Source organism: Podarcis filfolensis, assembly GCF_964270895.1.
Source record: "Podarcis filfolensis genome assembly, chromosome: 13".
Classification (NCBI taxonomy): domain Eukaryota; kingdom Metazoa; phylum Chordata; class Lepidosauria; order Squamata; family Lacertidae; genus Podarcis; species Podarcis filfolensis.
Window position 1 is genome coordinate 53,428,360 of NC_139615.1, and position 25,604 is coordinate 53,453,963.

The 25,604-nt window shown below is 48.3% G+C and overlaps 1 protein-coding gene across 6 annotated transcripts; it reads left to right on the forward strand.

Annotated features, from left to right (window-relative positions):
* ANKRD13A (ankyrin repeat domain 13A) lies at window positions 1-25,516 on the forward strand. Of its 6 annotated transcripts, XM_083583858.1 has the most exons (16): window positions 5-313; window positions 3,170-3,198; window positions 4,945-5,080; window positions 5,998-6,122; window positions 10,192-10,237; window positions 11,090-11,236; window positions 12,593-12,788; window positions 13,594-13,660; window positions 14,985-15,066; window positions 16,612-16,673; window positions 18,388-18,518; window positions 19,417-19,574; window positions 19,767-19,880; window positions 21,124-21,275; window positions 22,267-22,334; window positions 23,716-25,516. In XM_083583858.1, exons 4-16 carry the CDS (start codon window positions 6,033-6,035, stop codon window positions 23,903-23,905), a joined length of 1,503 nt encoding a protein of 500 aa, XP_083439984.1. In that variant the 5' UTR covers window positions 5-313; window positions 3,170-3,198; window positions 4,945-5,080; window positions 5,998-6,032; the 3' UTR covers window positions 23,906-25,516. The 6 variants fall into 6 exon arrangements, with proteins under 6 accessions (XP_083439982.1, XP_083439981.1, XP_083439983.1 ...); XM_083583856.1 differs by lacking the exon at window positions 3,170-3,198 and having other exon boundaries at window positions 1-313; window positions 4,948-5,080; XM_083583855.1 differs by lacking the exon at window positions 3,170-3,198 and having other exon boundaries at window positions 2-313.
* The last annotated feature ends 88 nt before the right edge of the window (window positions 25,517-25,604 follow it).

Consider the following 25,604-nt stretch of genomic DNA (forward strand, 5'->3'; position numbering starts at 1 on the left):
GGACCTCTCACAGATTCCGAGAGGGGTGAGGGGCTTCGCTGGGCACCCAAAGGAGGGGTGGGGGAGGCAGCCCCGACCGTGGGGGGCGGAGAGGTGCTCCCCAGCCTGCATTGGGGGCAGCGGAGGGCATGACCTGAGAGGAGTGGGCTGCCTGTGTCAAGGCGTTGTGCCCCCTCCGGGCCCTGACGTGGGGGGAGAAGGGGCCCATCGGCCCAGGATGAGCTCTTCGAGGGACGCCGACAGCAAGTTCCCTTTGCACGGCTTAGTCTGGAATAATGACTTCCAGAAGCTGGAAGAAGCGCTGAAGAACAAGGTAAAAAAGAGGAAGGGGGGGTATGTGGCGTTGGAGGGGACACCTGGGCTCTTAAGACTTCCACAGGTGTTTGTGTGGATTCTGAGCAGTTGCACCTGTGGATCACCTTCGTGTCTTTCCTTTCTTCCCAAGAGCTTCAGTAGGATGTGCATGAGAACATCCTCGTGACAACCCTGTGAGGGAGGCTAGGCTGAGAGAGGGCCAGCGAGAGAGCAAGTGGCCCCCAATCTCAAGTGCTCCTGCCGCTGTCTTCTCTGGAGCCAGGGCTCTGTCTGTTGGCTCAGGGCTGGAGGGGCTCAAGAGGGGTTGATGGACACATTCATCATGGCAGGGGGTGTACCCATGTTTTCAGTAGAGCAAAGCTTTTAGGGTGGTGGAGAATGGGGGTCCTACAGTGGACTCCTCCATATCCTAATTCATTCTTCTCTAACCTGGTGCCCTCCATCCCTTTTGGACTACCACTTGCCACTTGGGGATGATGGGAGTTGTCCAAAACATCTGGTGGGCACCAGGTTGGTGAAGGCTGTCCTGGTTATTTCTGGGCTTGCAGGTTTTCTAAAAGCCTTATAGCAATTACATACTATTTTAGGTACTGCTGGCTGTTTCCTTTTTTTTAAAAAAAATGTGGAGTTACGGGAAAGAGAAACCAGATTTGTCAGGCCAACCTGAGATCTGTGAAAAAGCAGGAGCAATTAAAAACCTACATGAAGTATGCTTTATTCTCAGGCTGTGCTGCTGAGGGCTCCCTAAATGAGTGGGAGGGGGAATGAATCTGATTTGGAAGAGTTAATCCCTGTGATATGCAAAATAAGAGCAGAGAGGCCAAATGGAATCTCTGCCTCTGTTCAGGCCTATAGGTAGATATATAAAAGGAAAAGGGATGAGAGAAGCCATCAGCAGTTAAGCTTCATAGGAAAGGAATTATGAGAAGGGGCAAAGGAAGTAGTAGGGGTCCCTTCATTTGGCAGACACAAAAGAACACAGAAATGGCCAATATTTGAGCTTGCAGCCCACCATGCCACTGGTAGAATCCTGCCCACTCTAGCAAATGGTTTCAAACTGAGAGAGTGGAAATGGCAGTTGCAACCCTTCTAGGAAGCTCTAAGGCACCATCTCGGCTTGCTCAGGTGATCTACACGCCAGGTCAGTGTCCTGGTCAACTGAGCTTGTGCTTCAGAACCTGTTATGAATTTTTCTGCAGTGCAATGATGCGTTTGATGTCTAGGGCTCTGTAGCTGATACATTGAGGCAAAAGGGGTTTTCTAAAGGGAGCATCTTCCTTGTTTTTCTCTTTCACTTGGGCATCACAGCAGGAAGTGTGTTTTTCTGCATTTCCTCTAAGGAGCATCCATCCTCTATGAGAGAGGCTGGGCTGAGTGACTGTTCCAAGGTCACCTGGTGAGCATCATGATGGGGGGATTTGAACCCAGAGCTCTCTGGTTATGTTCCCCCTGTTCCATCTTTGCCACCCGTTCTTTTCTTGCTATGCTGGCTGTTCTCCAAAGCAACTGTACAACAGCCTGGTTTTCTTAAGACCAGCTGGCTTCTAACTGAAGCTTACAGGTGGTCTACAAACAGTGTTGTTGGTGTCTGGGAAATGTTGGAAACTGTCCAAGTGGGGCCAAGAAGCAAGGCCACTAGGAGGATGAGCATGCTTGCTAGCCTAGATGGAAGGAGACCACAAGGAAACCTGGGACTTTGCTAAGCTGAACCGCTCTTTACTGTTGTTGGTAAAGCAGAGAATTGCTCTTCTCCACCCCTCCAAAAACCTGATTTCTTTCTGGAGAAGTTGGTCAATTTGTTCACTTCCTTCTCTGCCCAGTCAGAAGGAGTGATTTGTGTGCAGTGTTAGGCAAGTTCTGAAGGCAGAGGGAGCTTCCCGCAGGCTTAGAGCTGAGTTGGGAATTTGCGGACTGCTGTGTTCAGATAGACCAACCTGCGCCATAACCCCTTAGGCCCATAATGCTAAACTTGGTTTTAAATGTATCTGTTATCGCAGTTGTGGTTATTGTGTGTCTCCGTACACACACATACACCCAAAACCTCAGGCCCCTTCCCCAAGGAACTTGCAACTTGCAATTGGCAGCAGGTGCCAATTGTCACTTAGAGGTCCTGGTGTGTAGCTGAAATTCTGAATGGTAAGGAAAATATCACATACGGTCTTTCCTTCTTACAAGGACTAGCAGTTCTTTTACTGTGGAACTAAATTTCACTAAATTAATCCCACGAAAGTGTGCATAGGGATTGTGCCTGAACCTGTGATTTAAAGAAGATTTGTTTATCAGTTAAGCTTAAATAATCTACATATGGCCAGAACCGAACTCAGAATCCTTTGATATCTTCCCTGCAGCCTTATGCATCTTCACACAGAAGTTAGCTCATCTGCGGTCAGCAGACATACAATTTTATTGCTGGTGAGGTTTTGGTAATCTGCAGATAGGTTGAATCTTAATTGCTAAATCATCCGAAATGCGGGACATTGGCCAGTGAAAAACCTGGTTATCTGTTGTTGGGCCTAACTTTACAACTTCAGTGTAACTTGTGTGTTTGTGTGTGTTGGCCCACGCGGCCCTAAACTCACTATTGCCAACCTCGTGTCTCCAGAAAATTCAGACTACGGCTCCCATCAGCCTCAACCAGCACAAACTGATGTGTGGTGTGTTGGGAACATGGCTGGCTGGGACCGCTCTGGAGGGCATCAGGTTAGGGAAAGCTGCCCTAAGCAGTGCTGTGTACAGCACTGATTACACAATAGAACTCCCACCAGCAGTACTGAAAATGATCATGACCTTTCCTCTTTGGCTCACTGTTGATTTTTACTTTTCCCCCTTAGTTATAGATGCTCTTCTGTTTCAGATTTCTAAAGCTAGTAGTGAAAGACCTAGGTAAGGCGCGAGTGTGTGTTGCTGTTTGCATGCTAGTGGCTCTTTCTCTGCCTTGTGTGGTTTGCATTTTGTAGTGGTCTGTCAAGAGCGCTCATTGTCGTGTGTGTGTGTCCGTGTCCGTCCCCCAAGTGGGGGTCCAATCCCAGTGACCATCTGTTTCCATAATATCACCAGTCATTTTACAAAGTTTGCTTTGTAAAGGTTATTGCCTGGTATATGCATCAGCAGGCATTTTGCCATAGCATCCTCTCGTAGCTGAATAGGATGACAGCAATTCCTGGTACAGAAAATCAGAGGCCAGATTCTTCTTTTCGGGGGGGGGGGCAAAAGCTTCTTTTCAGCTTTCGGGGGGGACAAGAGGGGGAATAACACAGTGGGAGGACATAGACTTTGTACACAGAAGTCCCTCTCAGTCCCAGGCCTCTTAGGACATTCACAGAAGAATGTGAGTGTCTCCATTTGCAAGTGCTGGAGAGAAGATGGCTTCACCCTATTGGGCCAACACTTGTGCAGGAAGGCCTCATCCTGCAGGATACTCAGTGGGAGAGGATCCTGCAGTGTTCTTCAGCCTTGGGTCCCCAGATGTTGTTGGACCGCAACTCCTACCATCCCTGACCATAGGCTAAGCTGGCTGCGGATGGTGGGTTTTGTCATTCAACAGCATATGGGGACCCAAGGTTGAAGAATGCTGCTTACCTGTGGGTTGTTGGACTCCCACCTCCCAGCTGGCATAGCCAATCCATGGTCAGGGATGATAGGAGTTGGAGCCCAGCAACAGATTCCTCACCCCTCCTGTAGGAGAAATCTGGGCTGGTGAAGAGGGGAGGCAAGACGGTGAGATAAAGTCCCAGCAGACTAGGCTTCCCCGTTCACTCCCAAAGCCCACCCACAGACTCACAAAGAGCTGGGAAATTGTAAGAGCCTGGAGGAACTTGCTGACATAGTTCTTGTGGAGCTCCAGTTTGAAAAAGAAAGGAGGAACCTCTTCCCACAAGTGCTTTCGTGATTATTGCAGGGGAGATCCTAGCTCAGGGGTTGAACTCTGCCCACCAAATGCCCCAGGTTCAGTGCTCAGCATCTCTAGCCAAATGATCTCGCATAGGAAGGCCGGTTGCCATCTGGGAGAGTTGCCACCACTCTTGTGTAGACCAGCCTTCCCCAGCCTGTCACTACCCAGATGCCTCCTGCCATTCTTGCTGTGGCTGATGGGAATTGCAGTCCAAAATGGCCCTAAGGCAGAGGGGAGTTGTATCCAGAATATCTGGAGAGCACAACTTTGGGGAAAGTAAACAATATCGTGTTAAAGGGACCAATGATCTGACTCAGTATAAGATTGCTGCTTGAGTTGGATGCTGGTGGAACCTACCAAGAGAAAAATGTTTTATGCTTAATTGCAAAACATTGAAGGAGGCAAAATCTGTCTGTTTCACAGACTGCTGGTGGGGTGCCCCACATGAGCTGCAGTTTGAGACCAGAATTTCTTCCATGTCTCTTCATAATTTCATTGCATAGGGTGTTTTACTTATCTCTATATAAAGGATGATCAGTTTGATTTCTCTTGGGATTGCTGTCTCATTTTAAGCTTGCCTGCCTATGTTTCCTTATAAGCAACACCAACAGCATTGAAGCTGTCAGCATAGACTCCATGAAACATTGTCAGCTTTCATATTTAGCTCTGTACATCCTTGATGACTTGTGTTGACTATAGCAGAGGCCTTAGAAGAGGTCTGCCTATTGGCTTTTTAGCAGGATGTGGACCAGCGGGATCCCCGTGGCCGGACCTCATTGCATCTTGCTGTTTCTTTGGGATACATCGAGTCTGTCAGAGTCCTCCTGCGGCATAAAGCAGATGTCACCAAAGAAAATGCACAGGGATGGACAGGTAAGGGGTTGCAGCAAGGCATGTTTGCAGCAAAAGGGAGGAGAACAGAGGAAGAACTTCAGGCAGGGCCTAGACCAGTGTTGGGCAGAAGGTAAAGCTGTTGGTCTACTAGTCAATCGCTCGTTGATTTGGCGCTTCAAGGAACCACCGACTTGGATTCCTGGGCAAGGAATTCCAATTCCCACTTGTTTAAATAGGGCACCAACAACACAGTTCCCACTACCCTTTAAATTAGACTTTTGAAACAAAGAAAGCTTGGGTTAAGCAGGCGTGAACTTTTGTAGGACAGGTTTATGAACTCCAGTTCAGTTCTGGTAATGAAAACAGCTCAGAGGCACTCTGCTCTTTCATTCTAGTGTTACGTCTTTTGCACGTGACTCTGATTGATAAATTTGGGGACTCCAGTAACAACAACAACAACAACAATAATAATAAAAAATTTTATTTATATCCCGCCCTCCCCAGCCGAAGCTGGGCTCAGGGCGGCTAACAACAATCAAAATAATCCAACATTCTAAAAACATTCATTATAAAATTAATTAAAATCAAATTAAAATCAAATTGATGGCAACCATTAAGCAAAATTTTGTGCAGATTGCAAGAGGAGGGGGTCAGGCGCCCTGACCAAAGGCCTGGTGGAACAGCTCTGTCTTGGAGGAAAAACAAAAGGAAAAGTAGATCTGACCAGGCTAAAGTATGCCTATTCTAGGCCTAGATGTTTCTATGCTTTCAGCAGAAGGTGTAGGCAGGCCCTGGAGCTTCTGAGGATGGCTGTCCAGGGAGCTAAGAAAGTTCCAGAAAAGCAGAAGTGAAAGTTCATGTTCTTGTTTAAACTGGCTCACTAGTTGCCAAGTATCCAGCATGATGTGAATCCCTTTCCCTCTCTCTTAGCTTCCCTCTGTTTGTCTTTTTTCCAGTCTTGCATGAAGCTGTCAGCACAGGGGATCCTGAGATGGTCCACATGATCCTGCAACATAGGGATTACCACCAGACGTCCACCACTCTTGGTGGGGTCCCAGAGTTGCTCCAAAAAATTAATGAGGTAAATAGAGAGGCATGAATGATGCCTATTTAGCTTGCCAGTTCTTTTTAATTCCATAACCTTCATTTTAAAAGCCATAGATAGGCCTCAGCTCAGTTATAGACGAGAAATGTAAAATTTCTGAGAAAACCCTGGGGGGAAGCTACCCATTCTTTAGTTGAGCATGCTCGCAATAAGTGCATGTAGGGTTGCAACCTCAATGGTATGAGTGTTTTAGATTGCTGCTTAATACAGATGACTGGGAGATTGACTTCTGAGTTGTTGTTGTTTAGTCATTTAGTCGTGTCCGACTCTTCGTGACCCCATGGACCAGACTACGCCAGGCACTTCTGTCTTCCACTGCCTCCCGCAGTTTGGTCAGACTCATGCTGGTAGCTTCGAGAACACTGTCCAACCATCTCGTCCTCTGTCGTCCCCTTCTCCTTGTGCCCTCTATCTTTCCCAAAATCAGGGTCTTTTCCAGGGAGTCTTCGCTTCTCGTGAGGTAGCCAAAGTATTGGAGCCTCAGCTTCACTATCTGTCCTTCCAGTGAGCACTCAGGTCTAATTTCCTTAAGAATGGATGCGTTTGATCTTCTTGCAGTCCATGAGACTCTCAAGAGTCTCCTCCAGCACCAGAATTCAAAAGCATCAATTCTTTGGCGATCAGCCTTCTTTATGGTCCAGCTCTCCCTTCCATACATCACTACTGGGAAAACCATGGCTGTAACTATACGAGCCTTTGTTGGCGAGGTGATATCTCTGCTTTTTAAGATGCTGTCTAGGTTTATCATCGCCTTTCTCCCAAGAAACAGGTATCTTTTAATTTCGTGACTGCTGTCACCATCTGCAGTGATCATGGAGCCCAAGAAAGTAAAATCTCTCACTGCCTCCATTTCTTTCCCTTCTATTTGCCAGGAGGTGAGGGGACCAGTGGCTATGATCTGTTTTTTTGATGTTGAGCTTCAAACCGTATTTTGCACTCTCCTCTTGCACCCTCAATAAAAGGTTCTTTAATTCCTCCTCACTTTCTGCCATCAAGGTTGTGTCATCTGCATATCTGAGGTTGTTGATATTTCTTCCGGCAATCTTAATTCCGGCTAGGGATTCATCTAGCCCAGCCTTTCGCATGATGAATTCTGCATATAAGTTAAATAAGCAGGGAGACAATATACAGCCTTGTCATACTCCTTTCCCAATTTTGAACCAATCAGTTGTTCCATATCCAGTTCTAACTGTAGCTTCTTGTCCCACATAGAGATTTCTCAGGAGACAGATGAGGTGATCAGGCACTCCCATTTCTTTAAGAACTTGCCATAGTTTGCTGTGGTCAACACATAGTTTGCTGTGGTCGACACAGTCAAAGGCTTTTGCATAGTCAATGAAGTAGAAGTAGATGTCTTTCTGGAACTCTCTAGCTTTCTCCATAATCCAGCGCATGTTTGCAATTTGGTCTCTGGTTCCTCTGCCCCTTCAAAATCCAGCTTGCACTTCTGGGAGTTCTTGGTCCACATACTGCTTGAGCCTGCCTTGTAGAATTTTAAGCATAACCTTGCTAGCGTGTGAAATGAGTGCAATTCTGTAGTAGTTGCAGCATTCTTTGGCACTGCCCTTCTTTGGGATTGGGATGTAGACTGATCTTCTCCAATCCTCTGGTCACTGCTGAGTTTTCCAAATTTGCTGGCATATTGAGTGTAGCACCTTAACAGCATCATCTTTTAAAATTTTAAATAGTTCAGCTGGAATATCATCACTTCCACTGACCTTGTTATTAGCAGTGCTTTCTAAGGCCCATTTGACTTCACTCTCCAGGATGTCTGGCTCAAGGTCGGCAACCACACTACCTGGGGTATACGAGACATCCATATCTTTCTGGTATAATTCCTCTGTGTATTCTTGCCACCTCTTCTTGATGTCTTCTGCTTCTGTTAGGTCCTTACCACTTTTGTCCTTTATTATGGTTATCTTTGTACGAAATGTTCCTTTCATATCTCCAATTTTCTTGAACAGATCTCTAGTTTTTCCCATTCTGTTGTTTTCCTCTATTTCTTTGCATTGCTTGTTTAAGAAGGCCTTCTTGTCTCTCCTTGCTATTTTTTGGAAATCTGCATTCAATTTCCTGTATCTTTCACTATCTCCCTCGCATTTTACTTGCCTTCTCTCCCCCGCTATTTGTAAGGCCTCATTGGACAGCCACTTTGCTTTCTTGCATTTCCTTTTCATTGGGATGGTTTTAGTTGCTGCCTCCTGTTTAATGTTACGAGCCTCCATCCATAGTTCTTCAGGCACTCTGTCCACCAAATCTAAATCCTTAAACCCGTTCCTCACTTCCACTGTGTATTCATAAGGGATTTGATTTGTATTGTATCTTACCGGCCCAGTGGTTTTTCCTACTTTCTTCAGTTTAAGCTGGAATTTTGCTATAAGAAGCTGATGATCTGAGCAGCAGTCAGCTCCAGGTCTTGTTTTTGCTGACTGTATAGAGCTTCTCCATCTTTGGCTGCAGAGAATATAATCAATCTGATTTCGATGCTGCCCATCTGGTGATGTCCATGTGTAGAGTCGTCTCTTGTGTTGTTGGAAAAGAGTGTTTGTGATGACCAGCTTGTTCTCTTGGCAGAACTCTATTAGACTTTGCCCTGCTTCGTTTTGAACTCCAAGGCCAAACTTGCCAGTTGTTCCTTTTATCTCTTGACTCCCTACAATCCCCTATAATGAGAAGAACATCCTTCTTTGGTGTCATTTCTAGAAGGTGTTGTAAGGCTTCATAGAATTGGTCAATTTCAGTTTCTTCAGCACCAGTAGTTGGTGCATAAACTTGGATTACTGTGATGTTAAACGGTCTGCCTTGGATTCGTATCAAGATCATTCTGTCATTTTTGAGATTGCATCCCAGTACAGCTTTCTCCACTCTTTTGTTGACTATGAGGGCCACTCCATTTCTTTTACGGGTTTCTTGCCCACAGTAGTAGATATGATGGTCATCCGAACTGAATTTGCCCATTCCCATCCATTTTAGTTCATTGATGCCCAGGATGTCAATATTTATTCTTGCCATCTCATTTTTAACCACATCCAACTTACCTTGGTTCATGGTTCTTACATTCCAGGTTCCTATGCAATATTTTTCTTTACAGCATTGGACTTTCCTTTCGCTTCCAGGCATAACCGCAACTGAGCGTCCTTTCGGCTTTGGCCCAGCCGCTTCATCAGCTCTGAATCTACTTGTACTTGTCCTCCGCTCTTCCTCAGTAGCATGTTGGACGCCTTCCGACCTGAGGGGCTCATCTTCCAGCATCATAACTTTTATATGCCTGTTGTCTTTGTCCATGGAGTTTTCTTGGCAGGGATACTGGAGTGGCTTGCCGGTTCCTCCTCCAGGTGGATCACGTTTGGTCAAAACTCTCCACTATGACCTGTCCATCTTGGGTGGCCCTGCACGGCATAGCTCATAGCTTCTCCGAGTTATTCAAGCCCCTTCGCCACGGCAAGGCAGTGATCCATGAAGGGGACTTCTGAGTAGATGTACATAAAATTGTGCTGAAGGTTATGAAGTGGGGTGTTGCGGTCATTGGAGGAACACAGTGAAAAGAACAGCAGATGCCTAATACTTCTGTCTAATGTCTTAATGCAACAGCAGCGGGGAACCTTCGGTCACTGGCCTTACTGGGCCCTCCTGACCTCTCCACTTGGCCAAGCCATACCCACCTGCTGCCATATATGAGATCAGTTGTGGGTCTTATAAAGTCATGGCTGGTGAAAGCGCTTTGAAGCCTCAGCTATTGGCTGATTGTTGAAGCTTCAAATCACAGGGATTTTTGCAAGCCTCAAAGATCAGCCGGTGGTAAGAGCTTAAAGAGCACCCAGAACAGCCAACCGCCTGCTGTTCATCTGTGTGTTGACCAAGCTCTCTTTATGAAACCACTTAATGATGTGGCCACTTCATCATCATGAGGCCTGCAGGCTGCAAGTTCCATGCCATTTGTGCAATATTGCATTCATTTCATTTTAAAGTAACACATTGGATTTTATAGGCCCTACCCCAGTCTGAATCACACATCACAACTGTGCTCTTTTCCCTCCTCCAACAGACACCAGATTTTTATGTGGAAATGAAATGGGAATTCACCAGTTGGGGTACGTTCAAATTAAATTTCCTTCTCTTTTCTTTGAGGCTGTGTATTTCCTTTTGTGTTCAGCTCACTCTTACTGGGACTTGATTGTTTTCAGTTATGTTGCACTATGTCTATGTGTCTGTCCTGCCAAAACTCCCTAAGAGCCCCCAAAGGGTCTGTGTTTAACCTGAGTGCACATATACAAACCACATGCTAGATAGTGAACCACAAGATGTGAGAGCATCTTCCCTACAAGGAAAGGCTATATCAGGCATGAGGAACATGCTGCTCTGCACACCCTGTTGGGCTACAGCTCCTGTTCTCCTGGCCCTTGCCAAGGCTGGCTGCTGGTGGTGGGAGCTGGGAGTCCAGCAGCATCTGGAGGGACTGCAGGGTCCTCACCTGCCCGCCTGCCGCCACCCAGTTTAGGAAAAAGCATGATTGGAAAGGGGCCTGCCAGAGGTTTGTGAGTTCATGGGCGGTGCTGAGAGGTTTTCCTCCCTTGTAATATTAGAACTTGGGGTGGGGTCCTCCAATGAAACTGATAGGAGATTCTGGACAGGTGAGAGAAAAGTCTGCAAAATGCAGATTTATTGTTTGGAATTGGATGCTGTAAGACAGCTAGCTACTGGGTTACGCGTATAGTGGTAAATTTTGACATGCAGCAGCTCGTCATGATGTTCCTGAAGCCTTGCTCTCCCAGTGCTGTGCTGCAGGTGGGATTCCTGGGACTCTCCAGGAGGCCAGTCCTGGAAGCAGCAGAAGGCCAGACTCTGTGGGCCACGGGTTTGACCTCACAGGGGATCTTGGGCATTGGTGTCTTCTTTTGCAAAAAGTACTTTTCTTTTCTCTCCCTTTCTCCAACTACCAACAGTTCCGCTGGTTTCCAGAGTTTGCCCCAGCGATGTTTGCCGCATCTGGAAGAGCGGCGCAAAGCTGCGAGTTGACATCACACTGCTGGGATTTGAGAACATGAGCTGGGAACGAGGGAAGCGCAGTCTGATCTTCAGGGGGGAAGAAGGTAGGCAGAGAGGGTGACAGGGCTTGCAGGCTGGGGTTGCAGGGCCCTGGAGGGCAAGAGGTGGGGCATTTCCATCAGTCAGAGGCACGACCAACAGTGAACCCAGCAGTCTGTTGGAGGCAGAAAGTAAGGCTGCAATCCTAATAACCCCACTGAGTTCAATAGGGCTTACTCCTGAGTAAACATAGTTAGGATTGTGCTGTGAATTGTGCAGGAAGACAGTCTCTCTGCAGTGGGGCAGGTAGAGGTGGAGTACATGGCCTCCGTGATAATGTTTGGGTTTTTCCCCCAAAGGCTAAGAGTGCAACATGCACTTCTGGATTGACACCCAGGTGATGCCTCTTGCTCAGTAAAGCAAAAAGGCCTAACTGAAAACCTTTGTTTGTTTACAAAGCCCAGGAAATGGTGTTTTCATTCCACTTGAAGAAGGGCTCTGCAAAATTCAGAAACTTGCAGAGCCCTTCACCTACCTGAGTTGGCTCCATTAATGTCACCTGACCACATTAGGCCTTTACTATCCTTTGGGCACCCATTGTTGGCTATCACTGTCCTTGGTTATTGTTATTGGTCTACAGAGGAGTAAGCAGAATGTGCCTTGCAATGCTTCAGCTTCCCCAAGCTGTTGGGTTAAACAGTTCATAATGTTTTTTATTTATTCATTTATTTGTTGCATTTATATGCCACCTTTTCCTCCAAGGAGCTCAAGGTGGTGTACATGGTTCTCCCCTTCCTCATTTAGTCCCCACAACAACCCTGTAAGGTAGATTAGTCTGAGAGGCAAGGAATGGCCCAAGTTCATGTAGAGAGCTTCATGGCTGAGTGGGAATTTGAACCCTGGCTTGTCCCAGGGCCTAGTCAGACACTCTAACCTCCATCCCACACTGGCTCTCTGCCAAAAAAAAGACACACTCAAAGTGATGCACAGTAATATTATTTTGTTGAAAAAATAATAATTCAAAAGTATAAAGGAAAACATCAACCTTATACCATTTTAAACCCAGCAATCAGTTTAAAAACCAGGTGCTGCCTTCACACTTGGGAGTAGCTGCTCTTCCCCCAATGGATATCAATCCTGATATCCCCACAAGGTGAGTGAGTGAGCAGGCCATGCCTTGTCCCTAAAAGCTCGTCAGGTGGGCGAGGGAACTCACAGGAACTTCTCTGTCTCTTTCGTCCAGTTTTCAACTTTTTGCTCTGCACCTGAACTCTTCAGTTGTGACTCCTGAGCCCTCTGTCTGTTGCTGAGCCTGTCATGTTACTTGCCCAAATAAAGATCACTCTCTTACTCCCAAGTAAGGGCCTTTGTGTGCATGTGCTGGCCAGGAGCCCAGAAAAGCATCTTCCTCCTCTCTCCAGATACTGGGAACTGGGCAGAGCTGATCGAGGTGAACCACGATGAGAAGGTGGTTGCCACAGAGCGCTTTGAGATCACCCAGCAAATCAAGCGCCTGACCTTGGACTCCATGACCCCGAAGACCAAGGAGGTGGAGAGGCGGCTCACCTCTCCCATCATCAGCACTTCCCTGGACACGAGGAACATTGCCTTTGAAAGGTGAGGAGGAGGAGGCCAGAGCTCTCAGGCTCTCCTTTGCCCTTTGGGAGGGAGGGACAAGGCTCAAGTTTGGGTCTCCAGCAGCTGTTCCCCAAGCAGCCTTGCCCAGCCTGGTGCCCTCCAGACATTTTGAACTGCAATGGCACCCCCATAAGTAAGGCTGCTTGGTTGGCTACCCCTGCCCTAGATCTCACATAGCCCCAGTTTCAGAGTCTGGCACAGGGAGAGGAGGCATCCAGAGCTCCCCAACCCCTGTCTCTCCCCATATCCAAAGCCTCTGAGGAGGTGGAGGAAGCCTTCCCCTCTTCTCTTCTCTTCTCTTCTCTTCTCTTCTCTCTCTCTCTCTCTCTCTCTCTCTCTCTCATCCTTATAAGAAACTATGCCAAGGCCACCATGGAGTGGTAATGGGCTCCCCTAGGTGCACGGGGGGCTGGTGGGAGTTTGAGTCCCTTCCTGGTTCTTTCCTTAAAGAGGTGGGTAGTGAATGTATGTATGTATGTATTTATCTATATCTATCTATCATCTATCTATCTATCTATCTATCTATCTATCTATCTATCTATCTATCTATCACATTTATATGCTGCTTTTTCTCCCAAGGTGCTCAAGTCCATGGTTCTCCTCCATGTACATGCTACCTCCATGTACATCATGCAACACCTCCACCTGGCACCCTCTTGGCTAGTTAACACTAACAGAGTCAGTTCTTGAGTTACAAACCCAATGGTCCTTGCTGTTGCACTTCCAACAGCCAGTTTGTAAAGGCAGAAGCACAGATTCTTTGATAGCTTCCTGTCTCTTGCAGAAATACGTCCGGCTTCTGGGTCTGGAGAACTGAGAAGAGTGAATTGGTGAGCGATTATGATGCAAAGGTCAGTTTTTGCTCTTGTACTGATGTCCCTTTTCCCTGACAGCTAGGAGCCTTGCTCAGCATTTTAAGATTTCTCCAGGCGTTGCCCACAAACCTCCCCCTTCCACAGAGCTTTAATTTGCAGCCATGAGGACTTGACACCTGGTGAAAAGTGCATGCAGCCTGAAAACCTTTGCTTCTGATTCGGAAGAGTGGCATGAATGAGGTTCACAAGGCCTCAGATGGTCTGGGAAAAGCAAACACCAAATAATGGGCTTCATTGTCTCACAGTGTAAGCATGTACAGCTATCTGACAAAAACATGGATTGGCAGTGTGCTCATGACAAGTATAAGACAGGGTGAAATGAGCCTCGGGAACTCTCTGGGACCAGTTTCAGTGGCTTTAAGAAGAAATGTCCATTGGCAGCTTTAGGCAACATTCCAGAGAAATGCAGCCTCCATGTCAAGAGGCTCTAAATAGATTGGGCAAGTTCACAAAGGAGAAGGCTATCAATGATGTTCATTTGGAGGCAGTAAATGCTTCTGAATGCCAGTTGCTGGAAGCCACAGGAGGGGAGGGGGCTCATGGCTTGCGTCCTGCGCTGTGGGCTTCCCCTTGAGGCGCCTGGTTGACCACTGTGAGAACAGGAGGCTGCACTGGGTGGGCCCCGGTTGGCCTGACCCAGCAGGGCTGTTATGCTCTTAGGTGGTTTTGATGATGGGATGTCTCTGAGAGGCATCAAGTGTTCCTCTTACACTGTGAAGTTCTGCTTGAGAACTTAATGAGAGGTGTTTTGGCCTGCTGCTTTCAAAGGACGCAGTGGGCCTTTGGTACGGCTGTGGAGGTTCTTATGCAATTTTCCTTTTTTTTCCTACCAGAATTACAGACACTCCAAATGACACAGGCTAGCTGTACCCTCCAAAGAGCTTACTGTGCATATTATATATTGAGATGTTGTTGTTATTATTAAAATTTCTATACTGTGGATCACAGGGCAGTTTACAAAAATGCATCCCATAGTAGCAAACAAAAACAGTACTCCCCCTCAGAGTTTAAACGGCCACAGATAGTTTAATAAGCCAAAGGCGATAGGGAAGAGGAATGCTTTATGTAAGGAAGGCGCCAGGTGAGCCTCCCTGGGGAGACCCTTCCACAAGAGGAGCCCCAATGAGATGCTTTAGCTGGCCAACAGATGGTGCTTTGGCACCTTTGTGTTGGGAACTGGGGTAGGATGAGGATGGGTTGGGACCCTCCTTGTCAGTTACCCCATAGCCACTTCTATGGGGGCTTCCAGAACTAGCTAGGCTCTCTACATCTCTCCCTCCTCCTCCTTGTTTCCCTCAAGGTCTATACGGCCAACAACGTGAATGTTGTGACCAAGATCAGAACAGAGCACTTGACAGAAGAAGAGAAGAGGAGATACAAAGGTAATTTGGTCCTGTGGGAGGAGAGGGCCGAGGTTGATCACCCTCCTGCAGGCAAGGCATCTTTGGTTCTGAGCCCAGACATTACGACCCGATTCCTTGGTGATGGCTTGGCCAAAATTCAGTCCCCTGCAAAATGAAATGTGTTCACAGGCATGCTGCTGCTGCTCTATAATTCAGGAGGCTGGGAGGGCTGTGGGAAGAGCAGCTGGTCTGTTTTGGGGCTCTGTTTTAAGCAGGGCCTGCTGCTGTTTCATGCGGCTTTGGGGTGAGCTGGAAGTCAGAACAGTGTGGGTATCCTCTAAGGATATCTGGAGTTGTAAACGGCTTAGAAAAGGGCCACCCAAATGATCAAGAGGATGGAGCAATTCCCCTGTGAGGAAAGACTGCAGTATTTGGGACTTCTTAGCTTAGAGAAAAGGCGAGTCAAGAGTTTATAAAAGTATGCATGGCAAGCAGAAAGTGGATAGAGAAATTTATTTCTACCTGTCTCCTAACACTAGAACTCGGGGACGTCAATGATTCAGGATGGAAGATTCAGGACAGAGAAAAGAAAGTCCTCCTTCACACAGTGCATAGTTAAACTGTGGAACTCGCTCCGACAGGAGGCAGCGATGGTCACCTTGGATAGCTGTAAAAGAGGATTAGACAAATTCATGGAGGAGGAGAGGGCTAATGAGGGCTACCAGCCACGATGGCTGTCTCAGCCTCCACAGTCGGAGGCCGCAATGCTTCTCCATAGCAGTTGCTGGAAATCACAAGAGGGGAGAAGGCTCTTGTGCTCGAATCCTAGTGGCTGGTTTCCCACAGGCATCTGGTTGGCCCCTGTGAGAACAGGACGCCTGTCTAGGGGAGCCACTGGCCAGATCCAGCATGCTCTTTGTATTTTCTTATGTTCTTACCAGCCTCGCACGTGGTGGAGACAATCTGTTGCTGGCTGTTTTGCAGAATTGCAACTGCCAATTTTGCCCCTTACTTCCTGACATTTTATTTTGGATCCTTTAAGGCAGGCTTTGCCAACCTAGAGCCCTCCAGTTGTTTGGGGCTACAGCTTCCACCAACCCCAGTTGGCATGGCTGTCAATAATAATCCAAAAAGTGTGGAGGGCACCAGGTTGACAATGACTGCGATAAGACCCACTTTGCACCCAAGATTTCTGAGCTGCCAGCGCTGCCACAAGAAGTGGCTCTTCAGCTCAAGTCATGTGTTAAAGTGACAGAATCATGTGTTACAGTGTCCATGTATGTTAGATTCCATCACAAACCAGTTTACTGTGCATATTTAAGGCAGAGGGAGAATCATTTTCCCATGATCCTTGCACACTGGAAAGGATGTGAGATTCCTCTCCATTTTCCAGTCCTGCCCTCCAGGAGTAGATCCAGGAGATCCAATGGGGGCGTCTCCAGCTCTTGCATTGGGGCTGTGGGGAGAGTCCCTTTTGAAAGGCCAGCCTTGTTCATTTTTCCCAGTGGGAAGGTTTTAGCATGACATGGGGGGCTGACAGAGATAACACTGCAGTTGTGCTTCCTCCCCCGCCCTTTCCTCCAGCTGACAGAAACCCCTTTGAATCCTTTTTGGGAACCATCGAGCATGAGTACGGAGCACAACAGGTGAGCAAAATGCATTGTCTTTTTTCCCATTTTTATGGTTTTAAGTCTTTTACTGGAAAACTGCTAACAGTACAATTGAAAATACATAAAGAAAGACAAAGGAAAATGAATAAAAGTAAGGGAGCAAAGTAGGGTTCATGCTGCAAATTTAATACAAAACAAATTTCTTATGAGAGAATTTTATATTTCATGATGTCGTCCAAGAGAAGAGGTTTGTACATCTGGGTTTGAAACATGAGGGGAAGTCCCTCTAGGCAGCCTAGAAGTGTTCTGGATCCTCTACCCCTCTGGAACCATGAAGTGTTATTTTTTCTGCAACAGCCAAGGAACTCCTGTTTTTATACCACAGAGATAGGAGCAAAATGTATTTTGAGGCTGATCTCTTCAGCAAAAGAGGACTCCTCCTCTATTATTTACTCACTGTCCCACATTTCAACCTCCTGGTTCCTCAACTGGCTAGCATTAAAAAATGCAAGAATAAAACAGCACAGTATGTTGCTGATTTAAAAATAAATACCGTATTTTTTGCTCTATAAGACTTACTTTTTCCCTCCTAAAAAGTAAGGGGAAATGTGTGTGCGTCTTATGGAGCGAATGCAGGCTGCACAGCTATCCCAGAAGCCAGAACAGCAAGAGGGATTACTGCTTTCACTGTGCAGCGATCCCTCTTGCTGTTCTGGCTTCTGAGATTCAGAATATTTTTTTTCTTGTTTTCCTCCTCCAAAAACTAGGTGCGTCTTGTGGTCTGGTGCGTCTTATAGAGCGAAAAATACAGTAATAAACATGGACTTAAAAGCAGGAGTTGGCCTGAGCTCCTTCCCAGCAGCTTGTGTTATTTTCTCACGGTTAGGCCAGGGGTGGAGAAAGGGATCCGAGCAACTTTGATACGTGGGCAGGACCACCTGTATGTCAATCAGCTGGTGTCATAATGACATCATTATGTAATTGCGTTAGGGGGTTAATGCCTGCCAAACTTCAAAGGAGAAGCCTCATTTGAAGATGGGCTCCCTGTAATGCTGATCAGCTGAGAGGCCTGCCCTGCACTTGGAAGCTGAGGGCTTTGCATTGGAAGACCCCTTTTGGCCCAGCCATGTAGGGCCTGACAGGCCTCATTTGGCCTCAGGGCTGGAGGTGCCCCACGCCTTACTAATCGGAGCAAGCAAGGGGACCGACCAAGATGTTCTGCCTTCAACTCCTCAAAATATAAATTTGTGTAAATGTAAAGCAAATAAATGTTGGAAGTCCTCTGGTGAAAGGCCAGCACTTTATTTCATTTATATTCCACCTTTCTCCCATGGTGCTAAAGGTGGTGCACATAGTTCTCCTCATTTTCTCCTCACAACAACCCTGTGAGGTAGGTGAAGCTGAGGGTGAGTGACCGGTCTGAAGATTTGAACCCTGGTCTCCCAGGTCCTAGTCTAACACGGTCCACTGCACCCCCACTGACTGTCTTCCTTCAGATACCTTCATGTTTCCCTGTGCCGATCCTGCCCTCTGTTTTTGCCTGATGAGCCAACTCACTTTGAGGCCAAATCCCCCTCTCTCCCTCTGAGCAGCTGACCTGCTGAGTTGGGAAGCCTTGGCCCACTGCGACTGATCTCCTGGGCTTCTGTTTTGGGGACACCATTGGCTTTTGAGGCAACCTGGACAGATAGCCAAGAGTTTTTGCCAAGCCTTGCTGGTCACCCACCTTGTGCTCTTCTCTTTCCCCCAGGACCTCACGACAGAATACGCCACAACCAACAACCCTACAGCCATCACTCCTGAGGAATATTTCAACCCTCAGTTTGACCTGAAAGACAGAGATATCGGTAGACCCAAAGAAGTGACCATCCGGACTCAGAAGTAAAGCTACTACTCTGTTGAACGTCCTGTTATCTTTGATTCAGTTTCCCCTCCCTTTCTCTTGCGCCCCAGCTTGCAAATCCTGCACTCTGTTTCTCTCTGGAGGAACAGATGCTCCCTGCAGAAGTCAGGCCCACTCCCTGCTGGACCATGAGTTGCTGCTGGAGCAGCCTCGCAGCACTTGATTTGAGCCTGCGCTGAGCCCCAGCACCCATTCAGTGAGAGAGCCCTTCACAGCATGGTCCCCAGGAACCTGGGAGTCAGAGAAGTCTTCCAGGATAACTCAAGCCACAGCACCTTTTATTTTAGAAATCCTCCACCAACTGCAGCTGGGGGGCCTCTATTAGAAGCCCAACATCTCCCCAAAATCTTGCTTGCTTTATGTAAGGATGTCATTTCCCCCGGTGCAGAAGCATTAGCGATGCTTGCTTTTGTCAAGGCTTGAGTCAAGAGACAATATTCACTTGGTCCATGTTTTAAGTTACTGGCTTGGCATTCCCCCCCCCCCCTTTGAGATGAGCTTAAGAATGATATTGTCTCTTGGTGGCTCGGCAACTCGAGGCCTATTGGCATCGTGGTGTCTGAGATGCTCCCCGACAATAAGGGGTGCCCATCGATGGTCTGCATGGCCAACCCCAACCTCTCCACCAAGTCCAAGTCTGTGGATGCTCCAGAATCTATGAGGGCGTGCACTGATTCTCTGCGCCCATCTGGGAGCTGTAGTACGACACGGCCTGCGCATCTTGAGCGAGCTGACTTCTCACCCTCCCACTCTCTGCTAGCTGCTTATCAACATTGCATTCTGTGTCAGAGAGAGGGGGAGGAGGACTGCTTACTGTCTCATGCTGTATTTCTCTACTTGGGGCAGATGTGTTTATGACACTTTCATCTCTGGTAGGTTTAAAGCCAACTTGTGGATGTCCGAACAGTTTCCCCTCTCCCTTGTGGAGCAGGTCACCCCCATTGTGGACTTGATGGCCAGAACCAGTGCACATTTTGCTCAACTCAAAGACTTCATCACCTTGGACTTTCCTCCTGGATTTCCAGTTAAAATCGGTATGACCCTTTTTGTGCTGGCGGTTCCCTCTTCCTGCCCCCCACCTGCCACCATGTCCAAGACATCAACCCCCTCCCCCCTTGAACGGTGCTTCTTGTCTTGGGGCACCTTCAAAGCAAACTGTGGTGATGAGGATAACTGGTGACCTTGCTCTACCTCTCCTGTCCCTCTTCCCTTCCCCCAAACTGCAGAGATCCCATTGTTCCACATCCTCAATGCTCGCATTACTTTTGGGAATGTGAACGGCTGCAGCACAGCAGAAGAGGCGTCTCCCCAGGCTTCAGATGGGGCACAGCAGCCGTCTGGTGAGAGAGCTGCTCCAGGGTTTGAGGGAGGAACTCAAGTAAGAGGAACCCTTTGGTTTCCAGATTGGGATATTCCTCTGGGAGACTCTGTGGCAGTCAGATTTAAGTGGACAAAATGTGTAGACCTCTTTGCTCCTGGTTGCGCCTTCACACAGGCTGAATTATGCAAGATATCTCCTTCATTTTTATATATTTAAAACCCACTTTTCACCTGAGATCATCTCCCAAAGCATTGTGCAGCAGAGGGATAGACAGTGCCATCTTCCCCAATGTGTGGCCCTAGGTGTTTATGGATCCCTTATTATGTTCACTGCACAACAAATTAAAATGCTCAACGCAATAACACATCCTTCACAAACTGGTTGCAAACTCCACCTTCCATCAGCCCCAACCAATATGGCCAGCAGTCAGAGATGGCAAGAGTGCAGCAACATCTGGAGAGCCACCATGTTGTGGAAGTCTCTCCTATTTTCTGATTTCTCATGGGGTGTACCACTGGATAGACCAGTTCAGTGGCCCTATTATTTGATTCTGCACTACTGTTAAATAGAGCAGTGGACATTGTATGCTCACCTGGTTGCCATGATAGAGGTGAAAAAATGTTCCCTCCTTTCCCTATTTTTCGTTCAAGATATGTCCAGAGCCCTGGAGCTTTGCATACTGATGGTGCCGTGCTCCCAAACTCCTAATGGCCATTCCCAGGAGCTTCATATAGATACTGGATAGCATTGGATACCAAATAGTGCCCCTTGGAGTTGAAGAGCACTCCTCCAGTGTTTCTTCACCTTCTGTAGTCGTCCACTCCCCTTGATATCCATGCCACAGAAGCTATCTAGGAAGATGCCGCAGTCAGCGGTATTGAAGGTCGCTGAGAGATCAAGGAACGGTCCCTCTCCTGACACGGGCCATCCACCAGGGCGACCAAGGCTGATTCCATCCAGGGTTGGAGGAGGAGCAAAGACTGTGGCGTGTTAGTCCGTATCCTTTTAATGGGGGACACCCAGGACTGACCCTGGGGCATCCTTTGTGCCAAGCAGGTGCTCCGCCTGAGCTGTGGGCCCATCGTCAGCATCTTCACCCTTGGGCTAAACCATTTTTCACCCTAAGAGAGAATTACATCCTTAAGCCAGCAAGCCAAATGAAATAATACTGCTACACCTCTGCTTTCTGCTTTATGGGCTTTCTGCCAATCCCTGGGGTTAATGCTTGGTGTCCTTTTCCCCCCCACACATGGCTACTCCAGCCTCTGCCTTTGTGGTCGACCAGTCCGTCTTTGAGATCCCTAAATCCTATCACATTCAGGACGATGGCAGGAATGTCCGGGTGCAGGATGAAGACAACGAGATCATGCAGTTTGCTATCCAGCAGAGCCTGATGGAGTCTGGCCAGAACAGAGTGAGCCCCTCTTGCTCAAGGATCTTTTCCCATTCCCTTACCTCACACCCCTGGCCAACTTCTCATGAGCTTGGACGGCCTTGCTGAGCTTTGCCCCTGCTCTTTTCTCACGCTGCAGAAGGGGCCACCTGAGGAGGCGGAGTTGGGACAGCAGCATAATGGGAGAATTCTTGTGTGAAATAATCAGAGCACAGGAAAGGCCAGGGGATCTGGCAAATGGGGTCTTCAGACGATGCATGTGAACCATGTTCCCCAACCTCCAAGGAAGGAGAGTCCACCACTTTCTGAGGGAAATGCAACAATGCATGTCAAAAAGAACTCAAGAAGCTGCTTTATACTGAGACCACTGGTCTCTCCTGGAGATGGAGAACCTGTGGCCCTCTGGATGTTGCAGGACCACCACTCCCATTGGCCATGCTAGCAGTGGATGATGGGACCTGGCATTCAACAGTTTCTGGTGGGCCACAGGTTCCTCATCACTGGCCTACACTGACTGGCAGCAGCTCTGGTTTCAGTCAGGTCTCCTTCCCCAGCCCTGTCTGCGATGTCAGGGATAAAACCCAGAACCCTCTGCATGTCAAATATGTGCTCTGCCACTGAGCTGAGGGCAGTATTAGATCTCCATTTTAGGAGAGATCCACCAAGCTCCTTCATGTGTTTGCTTTTTGGCAACCACTGGAGACTTTAAAAAACCCACAGCAAAACCACTGAGGCTTTCATGTTTAGTGTTGCTACTTTTAAGGATTGTTTGGCTTCTGAATTAACATGCTAGTTTAATGCTAGTGTTTTACTATTATCACATCTTGCCGTGTTTAGTTTTTTAGATTGGTTTGTTCTGAGTTTTTGTAAGTCACTTTAATGCATCCAATAGAAAAGTGGGTTAGAAAAGATATCAGTGGTATTAAACCCCCAGCACCAGCCACATCAGCATGATGTGTGAGTGTGCGTCTCAAATTGTCACTGGTATTAACTGCTCTGGTGTCTTTCTCAGGAGGCTTTGGGACCAGACTTGAATGGGGCTGTCTCTTACTCACAGGACCTCAACCTTCAGTATCAAAGGTAATGTTCCTTCTTGCTAAACATGAGGAGTTACTCACCACCAGGTGCTAGGAAGCTAAGCCCCATCCAGGGTTTACTGTAGAGCAGGGAGGAGGAACCAGAGGAATCTGTTATTAAACTCCAGCTCCCATCATCCCTGACCACATCGTCCTGACTGGATCTGATGGGAGCTGGATTCCCAGCAACAGCTGGAGAGCTCCAGGTGTTCCCCAGCCCTGGCTTGGAGCATCTGTTGCTAGTGACAGCGAGTATCTCACGCTCCCTTGCCTGGCCTTCCCATGCAGGAGCTCCCATCTACCAGGGGTTTCTGGTGGGAGAGGGATGGATTATGTGGAAAGTGCAGGAGTAGAGCAGGGCTGCTAAGTGCTTTTCACCAACTCTGCTGCAGCTGCTCATAGCAGGGGTGGGTGGCCCTTTCGAAGTTGGGGACCACATTCCCTTGTGGGAAGGTGATCAGAGGCCACATATCAACAACCCTGAGTGGACCCAAAGCAAGAAGTGTGTGGGACAGCCCTGGTTCATTCATCCACCCATTCTCTCTCTCTCTCTCATTCACCATCTGCTCATCATTAGCTGATTCTCCCCCTTTCCAGGCCTCGGAGGGACCACGTAAAAGGAGGGGGCATTACGCTCTTAGTTCAGGCTGAGCCTGTCGTCACTCCTTTTCTGTGTAGCTTCTGCAGCATCTTCTGCCTTTTCTGTTTGTGGGTGGGAGACTTTTATGAGCATCCGAAGCGCCTGCTGGATCAAGCCAAGGGGGACCCATCTAGTCCAGCACCCTGTCCTCAGTGTGGCCAACCAGATGCCTGCGGGAAACCAGCAAGCAGGACCTGAACCAAAGAGCAGGGCACCTCTCCCTCTTGTGGCTTCCAGCAAGTGGTGTTCAGAAGTGTAGCTGCCTCACCTCCAGCCGTGGTGGCAGAGCAGAGCCATCCTGGCTAGTGGCGGCCGATAGCCTTCTCCTTCATGCATTGGTCTAACCCTCGTTTAAAGCCATCCCGGCCTCCTTTCCTTCCATGAAAATTGAGTATGTGAGAGTGAGAAACACAAAAGTCGCCCACAAAGGGCGGTGGGAGGATGAATATACATCCTAAGCACCTGCGCATCATTCGGCTGGTCCAGTTAAGTTCCCTGCAAACACTACCTGGGAGGGGGTGTGGAGGCATAGCAGCTTCCTGGCAAGACCCAGGCATTTCCTTGCTGTGGCTGTAGCTCTCACAGCTGTTCCAGCAGGTCCTTGATGCCTCTGCTCGGGAGCGTTGCTCTCCATGCATTGGGGGGAGAGGGGGCTTTGCCCCAGAAAAGCAGGGGGTGTTAGGAAAGCAGGCTCTGTGTTAGGCAGCTGGTTAAGTGTTTCACTCCATCTCTTCCTCTCCCCCAGGGCTTTGCAGGAAAGCTTCTTGGCTACTCCAGCCTCCGCCTCTCTGCAGGAATCTTCCAGTTTCGATCGGGACCTGCGCCTGGCTATGGAGCTTTCCGTTCGTGAGCAGCAGGACCTGGAGCGGCGGCAGCAGGAGGAGGAGGAGGCAGAGCTGCAGCGAGCTCTCCATCGCTCCCTCCTTGACAAATAGGCAGGCAGGCGGAGCTCCCGCAACCCTCTCTCTCTGTCTCTCAAAGCAAAAGGAAGAGCCTAATCCTTTCTCAGTGCTGAGAAGCACATGGGCTCAGCTGCCCAGGGCTGGCTGCACCTTGCGCCAGGCTACAAATGTCCTTTGTGGGGACAATTTGCAGCAGATCTACAGGAGCCGTCCCCACCTCTCAAGCTTCATTCTCCTGAACTCTGAACTCTGTGCTCTGAACTTTGGACTTAAAAGACGAACTCCTTGGGCTGCCTTCAACTTTTTTCTGAAAAGGGGGGGCACTTTGGCTAGTGTCCAGCACTGCAGGGAACTTGCCCTGTTTGAGGAAGGTTTGTGTGAGCATCATCTCATTGCCGGTCAAAGACGCAGCAAGTCCTCCAGGTTGTCTTTGAATCCAGCGAACAGCAGCCACTGTCTGTTGGGGACAGTGCCATGAGCATCCTTACCTTAACCTGGCACCCTCCAGGTATGGGGAAGGATGCTCTAGGCATGCCCTATTTCCTTCCAGCCTTTAACACTATCTCAACCCCAGCTGTTTGCTACTCCAGTGGGCACAAGACCTTCTGTTCCACACAAGTGCTTTATAAGGGTCTTTGTGTGTATAGGAGTGTTTGGGTTTTTAAAAAAAAGAAAAAATGGGAATTGAGGGAAACTTAACTCAGTACCCAATTCCCCATATTAAAAGGGTGAAAAGGAACTGCTGTAAATCAGGTTCTCTTGACCAAAAGGGAAACTCATGTTGCCTTCTTATAGTGCATATTATCTCCCTTTCCTCTAGAAAGTGCATTTTTTGTCTGTTTTAAGATTAGTACAATTCTTAAAGCAGGTGCCATGGGGAATAGGAGCAGCATAGGAGTAAATTTTGCCTGTTTTTCTGTTGCCTGCAGACCATGTGGCCTTAGCTAGCAATAAACACAGGGGAGGGGGCTGGGGGTCAGGGCGAGGCAGCAGTGCCACCACCTCCTCCCTCTCCAGAGGCACAGAGGGGCTGGGTAGCAAGCGAAGAGGTGAGCTGGCTCCACCTCCTTCAAACGTTGTTTCAGAAACTGGCAGGAGGGAAGCAAATGTGAAGCCACACCACAGGAAGTCCCTCAGAGCAGCAGCCTTTGCCAAGGCGGTGCCGTCCAACTATTTGGTAGTACAGCTCCTGGGTGGGGAGTGGGGGGCTAGCCAGCAGAGCTGTGGGATGCTTTGGCTAATGGGGGGGGGTCATCCAAAACATTGGAGGGCACAGGCTGGGGAAGGCTGCCTTGTGTTGGTTGGCAGACACGTCCCTGGGCTTTCAGGTGCCTCAGACCAGCTGCAGGGCTAATCTTTGCTCACCTCCCCTTGGGGGGGAGGGCAGCCTCTCCAAATGTACCAGTTGCAAGTTTCGCCTGACTTCATTTAATCTTCACTCTTAACTGAATCTGTCTCAAGGCCCCGAAGGGAAGGGAATCTCTATAAAGCACTCCAGAAGAAAGGTAGTTGCAATTTCTGGGTGTGCTATGACGGGGCAAGCCGGGGGGGGTGGGTGGACAACTCTGGGATTGTCGTTGTAACCAGGCCAGAAATATGCAGCTAAGTTTCACATGAAAATAAAAGGAATCCTTTTGAAGAGGGCCTTGTTGGGTATTGTGGATTCTTTCAGTGCTTGCAAGGAGGTAACTGGGAATCAGCCCTCTTGCTACAAGGAAGCCTTTTCTTGTTT

Excerpts from the sequence above, each read along its gene's own strand:
- ANKRD13A (XM_083583855.1), top strand. The coding sequence starts at position 218 with ATGAGCTCTTCGAGGGACGCCGACAGCAAGTTCCCTTTGCACGGCTTA. Across the intron at positions 10,238-11,089 it reads ATGGGAATTCACCAGTTGGG|TTCCGCTGGTTTCCAGAGTT; the intron begins GTACGTTCAAAT and ends AACTACCAACAG. Across the intron at positions 11,237-12,592 it reads GATCTTCAGGGGGGAAGAAG|ATACTGGGAACTGGGCAGAG; the intron begins GTAGGCAGAGAG and ends TCCTCTCTCCAG.